The 16,805-nt window shown below is 42.9% G+C and overlaps 2 protein-coding genes across 9 annotated transcripts in view; both read right to left on the reverse strand.

The window, feature by feature from the left end:
• LOC119123962 (major histocompatibility complex class I-related gene protein-like) overlaps window positions 1–2,485 on the reverse strand; it is a 106,194-nt gene extending 103,709 nt beyond the window's left edge. Inside the window, exons 1-2 of the mRNA XM_037253382.1 lie at window positions 2,327–2,485; window positions 191–457 (exon numbers count right to left, since the gene is read on the reverse strand). Coding sequence (XP_037109277.1) covers window positions 191–457; window positions 2,327–2,378 — 319 coding nt within the window. The 5' untranslated portion in view covers window positions 2,379–2,485. The remainder of the gene's footprint in view (window positions 1–190; window positions 458–2,326) is intronic.
• Window positions 2,486–3,733: 1,248 nt separating this feature from the next.
• On the reverse strand, window positions 3,734–8,721 carry LOC119124074 (histone H3-like centromeric protein A). 8 transcript variants are annotated; one of them, XM_037253724.1, is made up of 6 exons: window positions 8,076–8,342; window positions 5,166–5,419; window positions 4,960–5,102; window positions 4,802–4,876; window positions 4,214–4,377; window positions 3,734–3,909 (listed from the first exon to the last, which is right to left on the reverse strand). In XM_037253724.1, exons 1-5 carry the CDS (start codon window positions 8,297–8,299, stop codon window positions 4,252–4,254), a joined length of 822 nt encoding a protein of 273 aa, XP_037109619.1. In that variant the 5' UTR covers window positions 8,300–8,342; the 3' UTR covers window positions 3,734–3,909; window positions 4,214–4,251. The 8 variants fall into 8 exon arrangements, with proteins under 8 accessions (XP_037109619.1, XP_037109623.1, XP_037109622.1 ...); XM_037253728.1 differs by lacking the exon at window positions 8,076–8,342 and adding an exon at window positions 8,528–8,721 and having other exon boundaries at window positions 3,734–4,377; window positions 5,166–5,423; XM_037253727.1 differs by lacking the exon at window positions 8,076–8,342 and adding an exon at window positions 8,528–8,720 and having other exon boundaries at window positions 3,734–4,377.
• Window positions 8,722–16,805: the final 8,084 nt, after the last annotated feature.

Below are 16,805 nucleotides of genomic sequence, written 5' to 3' on the forward strand. Positions count from 1 at the left end.
ATTCAAATGGGCCAAGACCGTGTCCAGACTGCATAAGAGGTTGCACAACAATATGCGCCAAAGAGGCCTTTTTTAAGAACAATAACACTTTTTTGTTACACTGCTATTAGCTTTCTTTGATAACATTTTGAGAAGACTGAACAAAGTGCCAAAGCTATACTGTAGAAGCAGAGAGGGAATGTTCACTCACCGTGTGATTGGTTGAATCTATCCTTAAGTATTGCCTTGTTAATGTTTCCAAAGTGTTCCTGTCCTTGCCAGAAGTTTGTCTGCTTTTCCCAGTAGTCAGGTTCTTTGTGAGTGACGGCGTCCATCCAGGCCTGTTTGGCCACGGTCACCTTGGTGCGGCTGTCGTAATGTTCCGTGATGACACCGTCCACCATCACCACCGCCATCATGGATGGAAGACGCGGGATGTTGCTGGTCACTGTGTACACATGCCACAGAGAGTGGAGGGCTGCGCACAGCAAAAAGCACTTATTAGCATTAGAGGTACAAAAATTCTGTGATTATTTTTTTGGATAATTTGTGTGGCATATCATACCTTCTACATTACCGGTGTACTATTTTTGGTGATAAAACTTCGAAATATCAATTAATACTGTAAGTGTTGCAACCTATAGGTTTTGAAGGAAGATTATTTTATTATCTGTGAAAATATATGATTTCAGTAAAGCCTTGGTTTCAGTTAATTCTTATTTTGTCATATATTTTACTTTTATGCAGTTCTTGTAGCTTTTGTTAGGACACAGAGGTTAGACTTCGAGTGTTGAAGTGGCTTGTGACGTAATAAGAGGGGGACAGAGAAAAAAGCTACTGAGTGGATGTGCGTTGGATGGAAAAAAAATGCTTCGTGTAATCTCCGAGTCAACCGAGGAAAGTAAAGTTGTCGAAATGAAGAATGCAAATGTGATGCGTCTTTCTTTTTGCGGGTGCAACGTCGGGACATGATGAAGTATTCCGTATAAATGATTGTGTCCCTTCAGGTGTATGCACATTCTCTAATGCATACCAACAATGTCAGTGACCAAAAGCAGCGCTGCAACATCTAATCATGAACACCCAATTTTAGACCAAAATAAGGGGCTCCTTTTGCGGCCAATACAGCGTCAATTTGTCTTTGAAATTACATGTGCAGTGGTCAGAGGGATATAAAGCCATACTTCTTGCAGGATAGTGGCCAGGCCACTACGTGATGCTGGTGGAGGAAAACGTTTCCTGACTCGCTCCTCCTTTCATTGCCCTGTTACTTTATCCCGAAATAAAGATTTATTACCTAATGGGGAACCTGCTTCTGTTGTGCAGCGGTGGTTTGGCTGCACAAGATTAGATATGCTGTACATTAAAATACAATCGTTTACAAATTATTCAGCAAAACCTTTACATCCAAAGGTGAAAAAACAAATGAGCAGGCTATTGAGACACATGAGGAGGACAAAACCAGTTGGTTTTCTTTCTAGAAAAATTAACAAATGTCTCATCCGAGCATTGTTGGAGCAGTCATTAGGTGCACTCCTTCCAAATAAAAAAAGTGGATGTGGTATGATATTACTGTAGCTGCCACATAGTATTGTCTGACCAAAGACATGATGTCAATACAGACTGCAGAAGAGGTGGACTTTAAAAACTTTCAAAAATATGACCCAAGATACACTATCCCAAGGGAGCAAATATTTTTCAACATATTTGCCTGCGATGTATGAACAACACCGCAATAAAAATGGCTGCTACCTTATCGGTGGAATTTCTTGCCTCAACGACCTATAGGGTTACCAAGATTAGTCGACAAATCATGAGGATGCTGGCGATCGAAATCATTTTGAATCGTGGTTTATTCATGCATTTATTTATTTGGCAGAGCATTTGTTTCGGAAATGCCTTGTGCCCTGCTTCTACCACTGGCTTTGAGCCTTGATTTACAAACATTGCAGTTGCGGTAATCCGGGTGATCTGTGATATAAATAGAAGCATTTTGGGTAAGTCGGTGACATGGCTAATCAGCGTTAGTGTTAGTCCAAAAATACCGACTACGATGCAAACCTCCCTTTCATGACATCGCAGCGGTAATAAACCAGCATCGAATAAGAAATGACGTTGTGGCTGATGCCTGACTTCATTTCTATGGCTATGGAGGCATTAGCAAATTCATGATTATTCAAAAGTCTGATGCCTGATTTCATGTCTTAACATACGGACAGGTATGTCTGGAAACTAGCTGTGGTTAGGACACACAAGCTACCGTGTGCGCCAAGGTTGTTCGAAAACTTTACTAGGACTGTGTGTTTCTAACATTCATTAACATTTTTGCTTTAGTTCGCGATCTTACCGGCAGAGGTGACGTGACTCCAAATCAACACAAATGAAGCCACGTTGTTCATGTTGCGAGCTCACAACACACACCGACGTTACAACAACATTCTGCCTGTGAATTTTGACACGGCAATTATTTTCAAGTGCTACTTGTAGAGTGGGTAATGTCTTCTTCTTGTTTTGTAGCGGTAGCAAACAACCTTAGGTGCATTACCGCCACCTTCTGGAATAGAGTGTGGATCTTTTTTTTTCTTTACTTTGTTTTAGAAAGGGGCGGCTCGGTGACGCACTGGGTAGCACGTCCGCCTCACAGTTAGGAGGGTGCGGGTTCGACTCGACCTCCGGCCCTCCCTGTGTGGAGTTTGCATGTTCTCCCCGTGTCTGCGTGGGGTTTCTCCGGGCACTCCGGTTTCCTCTCACATCCCAAAAACATGCTTGGTAGGCCAATTGTGCACTTTGTTTCTGTGTGCCCTGCGATTGGCTGGCAACCGGTTCAGGGTGTCCCCCGCCTACTGCCTGATGACGGCTGGGATAGGCTCCAGCACGCCCGCGACCCCCGTGGGGACAAAGCGGTACAGAAAATGGATGGATGGATGTTTTAGAAAAAAAAAAAAAACAGCTCAGTGGGCGAGACTGGAAGGTTGTGGGTTCAAACCCCGGCCGGGTCCTACCAAAGACTATAAAAATGGGACCCATTGCCTTCCTGCTTGGCACTCAGCATTAACGGTTGGAATTGGGGGGTTAGATCATCAAATGATTCCCGAGCGCAGCACCGCTGCTGCTCACTGCTCCCCTCTCCCCCATGGGATGGATCAAAATCACACGGGGATGGGTTAAATGCAGAGGACAAATTTCGCCACACCCAGATGTGTGTGTGGCGATCATTGGGACTTTTTTTTAAAGACTTTATATCGCATTACCCTATTTCACACACGGATGGCTTCAGGCTTGACAACCACATTGACTCGGTAGTTCAGATTGGCTCGGGTCTGCGACACAACGTAATAAAGAAAATAACTGTACTATAATATCCATCCATCTATCCATCTATCTATCTATCTATTCATCCATCCATCGTTTTTCTGAACTGCTTTTTGGCACAAGGTTCGCTGGTATGCTGGAGCTTAACCCAGCAGACTTCGGGCAGTAGGCGGGGGACACCCCGAACGCCAATTGCAGGGCACACAGGCAACCTTTCGAGCTCAAAACCACAACCTACGGGCAATCTGGAGTGGTCGACTACAATATATGATGATACTGTAATGTAATATTATGCCTCAATAGATAAGTTAGTTTTGTTTGTTAGTGTTTGCTCATTCAATTCATATAAAGATTAACAACTAACCGCACAATAATATTGAAATATTTATTTTTCTGATGTAAAAAAATGTACTCAGGTAAGCTCTCAATAGTACCGTATATATTTTGTTTTTTAGAAATATTTTTATTTTAATGAAAATACTTTGTCTCACGATGAACACACGTCACATAACTTTATATACAGAACAGAGACACTGCACTATCGATAAAACACAAACACTGCAAACAGTAATTGAAGAGGATTTCTACTATACAGGTTGGGTTGAGTCGAGTGGTGACCGTGAAACGAGTCACCACGGGGCTATCATCTTAATCAGAAATCTTGCCCGCGGGTACATCAGGCCAGCTGGATGTCGCGGGGAAAAACGGTGACGCGCGTGGATGACACTACAGAGTGAAGCTTAGCACTCACATAATTGGCTGCCTGGTGAAGAAGTGGGCAGGGCCAAGAAATTATCCACTCTTGTCACATAACTTTAGATATAAAACACAAACACTTCACTATATATAAAACACAAACACTGCAAACAACAGTATTTAAGTCGATTTCTACTATAAAGGTTGGGTTGTGTCGAGTGGTCACTGTGAAACGTTTGAGTCACCACGCGGCTATCATCTTAATCAGAAATCTTGCCCGCGGATCCGTCGGGCCAGCTGGAGGTCGCGGGGAAAAATGGTGACCCGCTTGGCGTGGATGGCGCACAGGTTGGCATCAGAGAACAGCAACACCAATAAGGCCTCAGCCGCCTGTAAAGATCCCAACAAGTCGTCAATGTGTGAGCCGGCCCGAGTGTCCCACTGCGTCCGGCGTCGGCAAGGGCAGCGCAGTATTTTGGGTCGCAGTGAGTCGGTAGGCGGAAATGGGGCATCACTGATTGTCACTTGCGTACACGCCAGAGTTGGTCAGGGATCGTTCAATGTCCCAAATGTTCACCAACCTTTTTAGGAAGTTCTTGTCGCAATAAAATTTTGAACATGTTAAAAACTCCCTGATCAAAATTTCCCCCGCGTAGAAGAAAAGTACAGGTGAACATTTGCCAAACGTTTGGTCACTGTTTGTCGAACGTTTGCGACCTTCAACAAACCATAACGAAAATGCAGTAATCAATTCTTGGTCGCTCAGTAGGATAGAGACTTTAGTCTGACATTTGGACCTCCCCGGCGACTTTACCTCCTGAAGCGCCATCAGGGCGAAGACCTGCCATCTGAGGGCACTTCTGCCATATGACTGGCACACCTCACGGACCTGGGTGTGTGGGAGGGTGGCTACATGTCAAGGCAATGATCTAACAAGCTTATGGGCTAACGTGTGAGCTGGTAACACCTTACCAGGCGAGAGAAGGGCGCTTTCCTGATGAGGAGCTCTGTGCTCTTCTGGAACTTGCGGATCTCCATTAGGGCCTTGGTCCCTGGCCGGTACCTTCGCCTCCTGGGCGGCGTGGGCAACGGGGGCGGCGCCGCAGGTGGCTGAGCTGGAAATACAAAAACCTTTAGGAACGTGTCATCAAAATGGGACAACGGCGCAGTGAGCTCACTATTCCCAGATGGGCCCGGCTGCGGTGACTGCGGCGGGCGGCGCCCTCTGGGGGATGCCCGCTGCGGTGACTGTGGCGGGTGGCGCCCTCTGGGGGATGCCCGCTGCGGTGACTGCGGCGGACGGCGCCCTCTGGGGGATGCCGCAGAGGATGTGCATTGCACACCGGGGGATGGCCCAGGCAGTGGCTGCGGAGGACGGCGGCGCGGATTGCCGCCTTTTCTTCGGCTGGACGAGGAGTTGTGGCGCATGATGCTGACCACAAACAGGACAACAAATCATGATTTGGTCATGTCGTACATGGCTGACTACAGCATACATATGTACATGAAAGACACACAACAACACTCAACAAAGAGCTAACGCAATAGCATGTCCACTTTACAAGTGCTACAATTAATCGAGTCATCAACAACTAATCGCTAATCAAACTCATTGAACTACTTCGATCACTAATGAATTGTTTAGACTAGAGACCTTGTTCAACTTCAACTTGTCCAAAGCCTCAATAGGATTCGAGATGAACAGTGGCCTGAAGACCACAAGGGTACAACATTACATGACAAAATATTGAATCCGTTTGTTCTGCTCTACACGGGACAGTACGCCCTATTGGACCGCGGGTTTTCCGGTTTAATAGTTTAAGTTACACGGATGCATTTACAAACCAGCATGTGTATTTGCCTGTCCGAGCAGGAGGAAAACCCACTCTCTGCGAGCTCATGTTCAGTCGCTGTTGTGCTTCGGCTGGCACTCACGTTGTTGCAACTGTAGCTGGGTAAAATTGCAGCCAAGGTTGCCAGGACTGGTCATCACTGATTACTTGAGCTTCTTATCACTTGTTATTGTTAGCAAAAAAGATCACTTTTAATTGTCGACAGTCACAAGTTACGTTTGAGAAGCTCAGTTGCAATTTAAAACTTTTACTGCTCCCTATTATAGGAGAGATCAGAATCATACCCCTCAACCTGTGTTCGTCACTCTAATAACCGTTGCTTTAAATGCTTATTTTTTCCAGGGAAGGACCATTCATAATCCTGGTCTCATGAAATGAAAATGCATAACATATATTCAAAATGCAAAAAGGTTGTGTCCTACACCCCGCCAAAAGAACTTCGGACATCACGTGACTGATCCCATTTATTTTCGTTTATGCACACATCCTAACTGCATAGTCGCGGCAGTTAAAATAAATTTAAAAAAAATAAAAATTGCAGAACAAGATACAATAGTAATTTTTAAATTAAATGCATAGTCGCGGCAGTTAAAATGAATAAAGTAATTGTAGACCTACATACAACAGTAATATTTGCAAAATAAAACCTTCTCGGACGAAATGCATCATAATTAGCTGTTCAAAGGTAATACTTCCTGTCCTATGCATCGTGGGCAATGTAGGCTGACTAGAAAGCTTCAAAATTGACTTACTAGTGAACATGTAAGCTAAAAAGACATTTTACGCGCATGTGACAGTCACATTTTGACCTCACAGTGTAATTTCTTTATTGGTCACAAGCAAATTGATTAAAAAGATGAGTAAAAAATGTTGGAACATGATATTGGTGGTCACATCCTACAGTTTACATGTTGACATAGTAATGCAAATGTACACTGGTTGCACCAGTTATGTTTTTTTTTTTTATCTCACTATTTAACTTGTCAAGTTCAGAATTGCTCACTAGTTCACTAGTAAGGTATATGTCCACTAGTACCATTAGTTGGGATCTTCCCAGCCTCACTATCTGACTTGTGGGGTTCAAAATGTTAACTAATGAACTAGTAAATGCAAAGGGATTTTCCTTTCTGACTCACTCGGTCTGACTAGTGAGTCAAAATGCCTTTCATTTGTTCACTATCTGCGTCACCAATTAACTAGTCACTCTGGACTGAACTAGTTCACAAGAAAGAAAACATGTTTCACTAGTTAACAAGTGAGGTTAAAATTACACCAGCTAGTGAACGTGTTTACTAAGGTACCATTTTGAGCCTCACTAGTTAGCTTGTAAGTCAAAATAGATGGTGCGTAGCAAAGTGGTCTGTGCATTCATGAGTAAACATCCATCCGTCTATCCATCCATCCATCCATTTTCTGAACCGCTTAGTCCCCACGGGGGTCGCGGGTGTGCTGGAGCCTATCCCAGCCGTCATTTGGCAGCAGGCGGGGGACACCCTGAACCGGTTGCCAGCCAATCGCAGGAAATACAGAGACAATCAACCATTTGCACTCGCACTCACACCTAGGGACAATCAGGAGCGCTCAATCGGCCGACCAAGCATGTTTTTGGGATGTGGGAGGAAACCGGAGTGCCCGGAGAAAACCCACGAGGGCCCGGGGAAAACATGCAAACTCCACACAGGGAGGGCCGGAGGTGGAATCGAACCCGCACCCTCCTAACTGTGAGGCGGACGTGCTACCCAGTGCGTCACCGAGCCGCCACGAGCAGACATGTAACCCATAATTCTGTAAAGTCGGCATCCACTAGTTCTATTCGGGACATTTTTTACCTCACTAGTAGAACTGGTTACGTGAAAAAGTCGCACTAGTGCACAATTTGGGGTATAACTAGTCAACCATAATTTTTCTACAAGTTAGATATCACAGCTTCAATGGGCTTGCACTAGTTAACTTGTCAGTGTTTTATTTATCATTAGTTAACTGGTGGGCATTTCAGCTCCTATTAGCTAACTTCTGCAGAAAATCATAGGTCACTAGTTAACATGTTGGAATAATTCACGTTTGACTAATTTACATGTTGCTGAAAATGAGTGACTGGTTAGAGTTTCTGTGCAACTCGTAAGACAAAGTGCGTAACTCGTGTGGCTCAATGTCCAACTAATGTTGAGAAAGACCGAACTAGTGAAAAACACTGTCTAATATCAAGGATATGGAATAAATGATCAAATTGCTTGCCATACATAACAGCCCCCACAGTAGAACCTGCTGCCACCCCCAGGTAAAATTGCAAAAGTGTAAAATTGTAGAAGTGAGGTGACATTGCAGTAAAAACGTTGCAGCGACATGCTGAATAGAATGTTGTTGCAGCCGTCTGAAAAACTGTTTGGGACGGGGCAAAAGTGCCATTTTCTGTCTGTAGAGTTTAGAGTAGTAAGTCGGAAAGCAGGCAGAAACGTCATGTGACATACGACAGTATCCTCGTCGTCTCACATACTCTCACATACTTACACATTTGTTTGCCTTTCAGTTCAGTGCGCGTGTCTTCTTTTTATTCACTTGGTTGTTTGCTGTTGAAATTTCAGAAGTCAGGAGGTGGCGACGTGTTGTGACGTCGTTATACCGTCCGCTACCACGTGAGCTTTGCAAAAAAAAAAAAAAAAAGTTAACTTTGCGTTTTTTCAATTGACCTTTTTCGTCCTTTGAACTCGTGTCGTCGCTGTGGCTCTTCAACTTGCCAGTGTGTGCACGGGGAAGGTCCGAGAAAAGTGGCAAAAAGCAACTTTATAAGCAGCCAAATCGAGTAGAAATCCAGTCCAAATTCAAATGTCGCGTCCCTCAGCCTTCGACCAATCAGCGTGCAGCGTCAGTGATACTCAGGGGGGCGGGCTAAGTGAGGCGTGAGTGTCGGGGAGTGCTTAAAAACCTGACCGTCGCCACTCGACGGGGTGGCATCAGAAGTGACAGAGAGAGTCACTTCTCACTTCATTTCCGTCTCCAAGAGAAATTCATAGATATGGAAATCATAATGCAATGACAAAAAGAAAATATTAAAAAGAAAGGGCGTAGGTTTATACAAGGATGGTAGGGACACAACCAGTATTTGGGGAATACAAAATAATCCTTACCAAAATAAAATAGTAAATATTAATATTTACTATTTCATTTTAATACCGCGAAAATCTACATTTATTAATGTAATATTTCAGTATATTACGCAGTGGTAGCATTAATTTAAAAACTATTTTAACGTAGTTTCTTTAATGAGAGATTCTGAGATTTATTCGAAGCTATGACAATAACGACAGATGTATGGAGGTAGATTGGGGTCAAACGTTTTATACTTGAAAAAACAACCTCGTACTTGGAAAAAATAGAACTTTAACCTGAAAACTTACATGCTGAGCTTAAAACTTGAAAAATAAAACAATGTATTCAAAATAAAAATACCTGTTTGAAAGTTGTTTTCGAGTTGAAAATAGTTTTGCTTCACTTTGGTATATATATATTTTTTTAAATAAACTACTTTTGGGTTTGACCTCAATTTATTGTTCAAGATTTGAGGTATTTTTTTTTCAGTTGCGTGTTTTATATTTTCAGATTCATATTTTTTTTCAGGTTCAACTTCAGATTCAAATCTTTTTTTTTTCTGGCTCAAATCTTTACGAGTTGCACACTTTTGACCCGAATCTGGCGTGGGGGCGTGTTATTAGCTGAGCGGGGCGTGGAATCACGGGTGACAGCTGAACTGGAAGGCTTGGAACCACCCCCCAGAGACAGAGAACGTAGGAAATTAAACCCGTTGTGCCGACATTTGTTAATTTTGGGGACACCAACTCATATAACAACGTAAAACACATATCCATATTGTCATATAAAGCAGTTAACCAAATGTCTGATTTTTATGTTTTGATTGGCGAATATAAAAACAAGGAATAAAACACCAGACAAGTTTTAACATAAATGTTTGTTAAAATAATAATAATAATAATAAAAGTGACAGACAGCATTGCGGCTATGCCATTGCCAGCCGACACACGTTATGCCGACATTGATGTTTTAATTTTGTAGTTGTTGGCTTGTAGTTGATGATGTTAATATACCGAATGTGTTTGTGTTTGAATAAAAGGTTGAGAAAAAAAACGTTATGCCGACATTTGTTATTTTGGGGGGCACCAACTCGTATAACAACGTAAATCACATATACATATTGTCATATAAAGCAGTTAACCAAATGTCAGATATTTATGTTTTGATTGGCGAATATGAAAACAAGGAATAAAACACCTGACAAATTATAACATAAATGTTTATAATAATAATAATAACAATAATAGTACATCTCAAACCAGCAATCTAACGTGAAACTGCAGTCGATATATTGGATAACAATATTTAGGCATATATATGCATACACGTTATTTAAAACCTACTATAAGTAAGTCGTAAATCTACATTCTGGCTTACATAGTTCACGCCAGGAGACGCAACATGTTCACTGACTGATCCGTTGATGCACGGGAAGGCAGTTCACCCATTGACTCGTTCGCGAACGAGAAAGTCAGGATTCGTTCCCTCACTGATCCGTTCTCACGATGAACTGGAAATGCGAATGACTCACTCACTGATTCGTTCACTCACAGATTCGTTCGTTGGTGAACGGGAAATGCAATTCACGACCAGTTAGTGAACGGTAAGTTACGTCATTTTCTTCTTCGTTTTGTTTTACGGCGAGGTGGCACCAGCTTCAATGGGCATTACCGACACTTTCTGGTTGAAGTCATATGAACTGAAAAAAGAACAAATCACTTTAGGAAGTGATTCGTTCACTCTCGTTCACTGAAACGATTCGTTCGTTTGAACGAATCGTTCACTCACGAGCCAACACCAGTCCTCTTTGCATGTGCTATAATCCAGTGGTTCTTAACCTTTTTCCTTGATCGCACCTGTAAAGTGAAAAAGGGGGGGTTCCTTTTTCTTAACCAAATAAATGGTGTGCAGCAGTGACTTTTCCGCTGTCTGCGTGGTGGAGAAAAGTAGGACGATGCGTGGTTCCCTTTTCAGATGAAAACACAGCGTATTTATTTAACAAACACACTGGCGCTAAACGCAACAACTTCTCCGTCAGTCAATCCCATACAACAATCCGCATGTCCGTTGTGACAGGACTTTCTTCCCCGGTAGCATCAATGTAGTGACGTCATTACCGTATGTAACAACAAAAGGGTAAACAGAATTGGTACCTTAATACACACAGTGAGTCCAAGGGCGGACATAAACAATAATACTTAACACACCCACTCGCACTTAACTCACTGTGTTATCTAGAAAAACAAAACAATAACACAGTTTGCCTCTTTGGGCCAAATAAAACAATAACACAAATACATTATGCACATTTAAGTACCAAACATGTCCTGAGCAAACCTTCTTAGTTTAAGTTTAGTAGCTGGTTTAGTTAACACGTCAGCAACCATTTGCTCAGTAGGACAGTACTCTAAGATTATCTTCCCACTTTTTACATGTTCTCTGATGAAGTGGTACTTTATATCTATATGTTTGCATCTTTGCCTGCTTACTGGGTTTCTGGCTAGTGCAATAGTACCTTGATTGTCTTCGTACACTTTAGTTTGTGCATACTCGTATTTGTCTATGCCTCTCAGCAGCTGTTCTAAGTAGATACATTCCTGTATAGCTGATGCTAAGGACATATACTCTGCTTCGCATGTAGACAAAGCCACAGTTGATTGTTTTCTTGCTTTCCAAGAGATGAGAGCGCTCCTCTCACTCATGTTGACACAAAATCCTGTTGTACTATGCCTGTCTGTTACATCTGATGCCCAATCAGCAGCACAGTACACTCTTAGACCTAGTGTCTCACTTCTTTTAAAACGTAACTCCTGTTCTGTGGTGTTTTTGAGATATCTGAACACATGTTTGACTGTGCTCCAGTGTTCCTCTGTTGGATCAGCAAAGTGCTGGGATAGTTTACTGACCACATAACTTAGATCTGGTCGAGTGCATGTGGACAAGTAAATTAAACTTCCCACAGCTTCCCTATATTTCCTTGGGTCTTTCATTTTCTGAGCATCCTCTGAATACTCCAGCTTTGGCTCACAAGGAGTCTCTCTGGGCCTGCAATTATGCATTTCAAATCTGTCCAGTATCTTGTTTACATATCTCTTCTGTGACATTTTTACCTGGCCCTCTGTCTGGTTAAAGTCTATCCCTAAAAAATGGTTTAACTTACCAAGGTCTTTCATTTTAAACCTGTCTGCAAGCATCCCTTTTACACTGTTTAGTACATTCTCGCTACTAGCTGCTATTATGAGATCATCCACCCATACTAGCAAAATAACCTTCTCATTATCTTTTTCTCTTGTGTACACACAGTGGTCTGCTGGGTTCTGTTCAAAACCATTTTCACTCAGATATGTATGTAACATCACATTCCAGTTCCTGCCTGATTGTTTCAAACCATAAAGAGACTTGTGCAATTTACATACCATTTTTTCACCATTTTCAGACTCTTTTTCATAACCTTGTGGCTGCTCCAGATATATCTCACAGTCAATTGGTGCATGCAAATAAGCTGTCTTAACGTCCATCTGGTGTAGAATAAGATCCTCTTGCGCCGCTTTTTGCATTATTACTCGCACACTTGTCATGTCGGCTGTAGGTGAGAATGTTTCCTCATAGTCAGTCCCTTGTCTCTGACTGTAGCCTTTTGCCACAAATCTTGCCTTGTACTTGTCTGATCCATCAATGTCACTCTTGAGTGCATAGACCCACCTACCACCCACTGCCTGTTTACCCGGTGGCAACTGGGTGAGGGTGAAGGTCTTGTTTTCCTCCAGTGATCTCATATCCTCGTCCATTGCATTTTTCCACTGCTTTGACTTGGATGACACTATGGCGTCCTGGTAGGTTTGAGGAATGTCGCATACGGCTCTGTAACAAAAGTCCACGCATGTTATCAGTTTGTCAACCGTGTCCTCGGTCTCAAACTCCTGTAGGTGGCTTGGAAGTCTCCTGTTTCTCGGTGGGTTCCTTCTAATCTCAGTCTCAGTAGCTCTATCCCGTGGTGTACGTTCAGTCATGTCAGGTAGAGCTCTGGAAACATCACTTTGGGTACAATCATCTGGTACATACACACATTCATCATCAACATTTTCATCCTTGTTGACCCTGGGATGTACCTCTATGTCATTACATCCTGTATGTGACTCAGGTGTTTGTGTTTCCTTCTCTTTGGCTGCTTGGGTGAATTTCACCAATCTATGCTTCTGAACCTTCTCTGTATCTGGATAATACACCAGGTAAGCTGGGCTGTTTTTGTCATAACCTACGAACACACCCTGCTCGCACCTTGACTCTAGTTTGCCTTTCTCTTGTTTGTAAGCAAAACATACAGATCCAAATTTTTGTAGTTTGGATACATTTGGTTCCCTGCCGTTTAACAGTTCGTATGGCGTTTTCTTTGTACGTCTATTGTAACATCTGTTTCTCACGTAAGCTGCTGTTTGGATAGCGTAGTTCCACAGCGTATCTGGTAGCTTACTCTCTATGAGAAAACACCTGCCCATATCATACAGTGTTCTCCACCCTCTTTCTGCTGTACCGTTTTGGTGGGGAGAATATGGTGCAGACGTCTCGTGTTTAATCCTATTTATCCTCAACAATGTCTGGAAGTCTCGACTTGTGAACTCAGTCCCGTTATCTGAACGGATACATTTTACTTCCCCATAAGGTGCTATGTCTGCTAAGAACCGCTCTGTAGCCTGTACTGTATCTGCTTTAGACATAAGAAAATACACCAATATGGTCCCTGAGTAGTCATCGGTGAAAGACTGTGCATATCTGTGCCCTTCTATGCTTGGTGTCCGCATGGGACCCGCTAGGTCAGTGTGCACTAGTTCTAAAGGCTTTTTAGCTTTACTATCTGGCTCTCTGTTCCTTGTCTGGGTGAATTTTCCCTGTGTGCATACCTCACAGAATGCGGGTTTTACTGCACTGCCTTTTATCTAGTCAAGTCAAGTCAAGTCAAGTTTATTTGTATAGCCCTAAATCACAAGCAGTCTCAAAGGGCTTCACATAGACAAAAATTGACAATTATTCTCAAAGCATCCCCTGATCTTAAGCTCCCAAAAGGGCAAGGAAAAACTCAAAACCCCTGCCCGGGGAAAATGAGAAACCTTGAGAAGGGACCACAGATGGAAGGATCCCCCTTTCAGGATCACCAGGTTGTAATGGATGCAGAGAGGGCACAAATAATACATAATATGAAAATCAAAAGTAGATGTCCAAGTCAGAGCGAAGGGCTGCCAGAGGAGCCCTCTGCTATCCTGGCTGTGGAGGTTGAGCTGCAGTTCCCCCAACCTGAATTAGCCCACAAGAATCCAGATAGCCGCTGTCAGCTTGGGTGCCACCTAACCACCTCCCCGGCCGGGGAGGGGGGGGGGGAGAGAAAACAAAACAAACTCCGGCCGAATCGGCCACTCCAAGTTAGTTAAAGGCCATGTCATAGAAATGTGTCTTTAAACGTGTCTTAAATGTTTCTACTGAGGTAGCAGTCCTAATATCCATTGGGAGGGCATTCCAAAGCTCTGGAGCCCGGATAGAAAATGCTCTAGACCCTGCAGACACTTTCTTGGCCCTCGGTGTCGCTAAAAGGGTAGCGTTTTGCGAACGAAGGTTACGAGACGGAGCATAAGGAACAACTAGGTCGACGAGATACGAAGGCGCTAAGCCATGCAATGATTTATAGGTTAATAGAAGAACCTTGAAGTCACATCTTAAATGGACCGGGAGCCAATGTAAGTTGGCTAATATTGGGGTAATGTGATCAAATTTTCTTGTCCGTGAGAGCAGCCTTGCAGCAGCATTTTGTACTAACTGTAGACTTTTGATGCGGGACTTAGGAAGACCAGAGAATAGTACATTACAGTAGTCCAGGCGCGACGTGACGAACGCATGTATAATAGTTTCCGCATCACCGGTCGAGAGGATCGGACGAATCTTTGCAATATTACGAAGGTGAAAGAACGCAATTCTGGTTATATTCTTAATGTGCTTTTGAAAGGAGAGAGTTTGGTCAAACATTACCCCGAGATTAGTTACAGTATCGCTCTGAGTGATAGTACGGTTATCTATAGTTATAGCGGTTTCCTTGAACAAGTGTTGAAAACGAGTTGGACCAATTATCAACATCTCAGTTTTATCTGGGTTAAGACGAAGGAAGTTGAGAGACATCCATTGCTTGATCTCCGCAAGGCATGCCTCAAGATTACAACAATCACGCGGATCTGTCATCGATAATGGCATATATAATTGGGTGTCATCCGCGTAGCATTGAAAACTAATATTATATTTACGTATTATGTCCCCAAGCGGGATCATATAAATATTAAATAAAATTGGTCCGAGAACCGATCCCTGTGGGACACCACACGTAACATTATAGAGCTCAGAGGACGCATTGCCATGGACCACTCGGTGCGTCCTATTTGATAGATAGGAATGGAACCAGCCTAGTGCTGACCCTGAAATACCAACACAACTTTTAAGACGCCCTAATAAAATATCAAAGTCTACAGTGTCGAAGGCAGCACTAAGATCGAGTAGTAACAGTACAGATGAAGTGTTTGAATCCATAGCTATGAGGAGATCGTTAGTCACTTTAGCAAGTGCTGTCTCAGTGGAATGATTAGCTCTAAAACCAGACTGAAAAGAGTCATATCGATTATTGGCGACCATGTAATCATTAAGCTGCTGTGCTACTACTTTTTCAAGAAGTTTTGCTATAAATGGGAGGTTTGAAACTGGCCTATAATTACTGAGACAGTCCGGGTCAAGATTTGGTCGCTTAAGCAACGGTTTAATGATAGCGGTTTTGAAGGCTGTTGGCACTATCCCAGAGGAGACAGACAGCTTGATTATATTTAAGACAGACGGTCCTAAAATATGAAATAATTCTTTAAGTAGTTTGGCTGGAAGAGGGTCGAGCAAACATGTTGTTTGTTTAGCCGCACTAACCATTTGTGTAAGCCTTTCAAGGGACACGCTATTAAAAGTTGAGAGGGTTGTTGCATGATCATCAGCGTTGGTACACGGCGGGCTCGACCGCACGACTGGAATGGTATTCTTGATCTCGTCCCTAATGGACTCAACCTTTTGAGCAAAAAATTTAATGAACTCGTCAGCTGAGTGGAAGGAATTATCGGGGGTCGGCTGGCGTAGAGTCAGCTTTGCCACTGTATCAAATAGGTGTTTCGGATTGTTTTTATTGAGATTAATAACTTGCGAGAAATACCGAGTTTTTGCTAAGATAAGCGCATCTTTATATTTCAGGAGGCTGTCCTGCCATGCCTGATGGAAAACCTCAAGTTTGGTTAGACGCCATCTGCGCTCATGCTTTCTACATAATTGCTTAAGCGTACGCGTTTCATCCGTGAACCACGGAGTAGGCAATCTACGGCGAGTTTTCAGACATAACGGCGCCACAGAGTCAATGGCATTTAACAATGTCGCATTGAATTCATTTGTAAGGTTATCAACAGAGCCGGTGTACGCGGGAAATATGGCAGTTGCCGGCGACAGTAACTCAGATAGCGCAGTTGCAGTCATGGAGTTAAAATTACGGCTCCTATAATTCCGATTGCTCTCTTGTCTTTGACAAGAAACTAAAATTTCAAATTTTATTAAGTAATGATCAGACAAAACAGTAGTGTATGGCAGCACTGCTATATTTGAGGTTGCAAGTCCTCGGGATAATACCAGATCTATGGTATTTCCATTCTTATGCGTTGCTGCCTGTACGGCTTGCGAAAAACCAAACATATCAGTTAAAGTCTGAAACGCCGAAGTAAGTGGCTCTGACGGTAAATTCATGTGGATGTTGAAATCACCCATGATAATTATATTATCGGCATTGGTTACGAGATCAGCCACGAATTCTGAAAATTCATC

Source organism: Syngnathus acus, chromosome 6 (genome assembly GCF_901709675.1).
Source record: "Syngnathus acus chromosome 6, fSynAcu1.2, whole genome shotgun sequence".
NCBI classification, from domain to species: Eukaryota; Metazoa; Chordata; class Actinopteri; order Syngnathiformes; family Syngnathidae; genus Syngnathus; species Syngnathus acus.

Bases quoted from the DNA above. Each gene is read 5' to 3' on its own strand.
- LOC119124074 (XM_037253724.1), bottom strand. From the start codon at position 8,299: ATGACGTTTCTGCCTGCTTTCCGACTTACTACTCTAAACTCTACAGAC. The intron at 5,420-8,075 runs GCAAGCAATTTG...GTTTGTGGTCAG, and splicing joins TGTGGGGGCTGTTATGTATG to CATCATGCGCCACAACTCCT. The intron at 5,103-5,165 runs GTGAGCTCACTG...TTGTATTTCCAG, and splicing joins GCCGGGCCCATCTGGGAATA to CTCAGCCACCTGCGGCGCCG.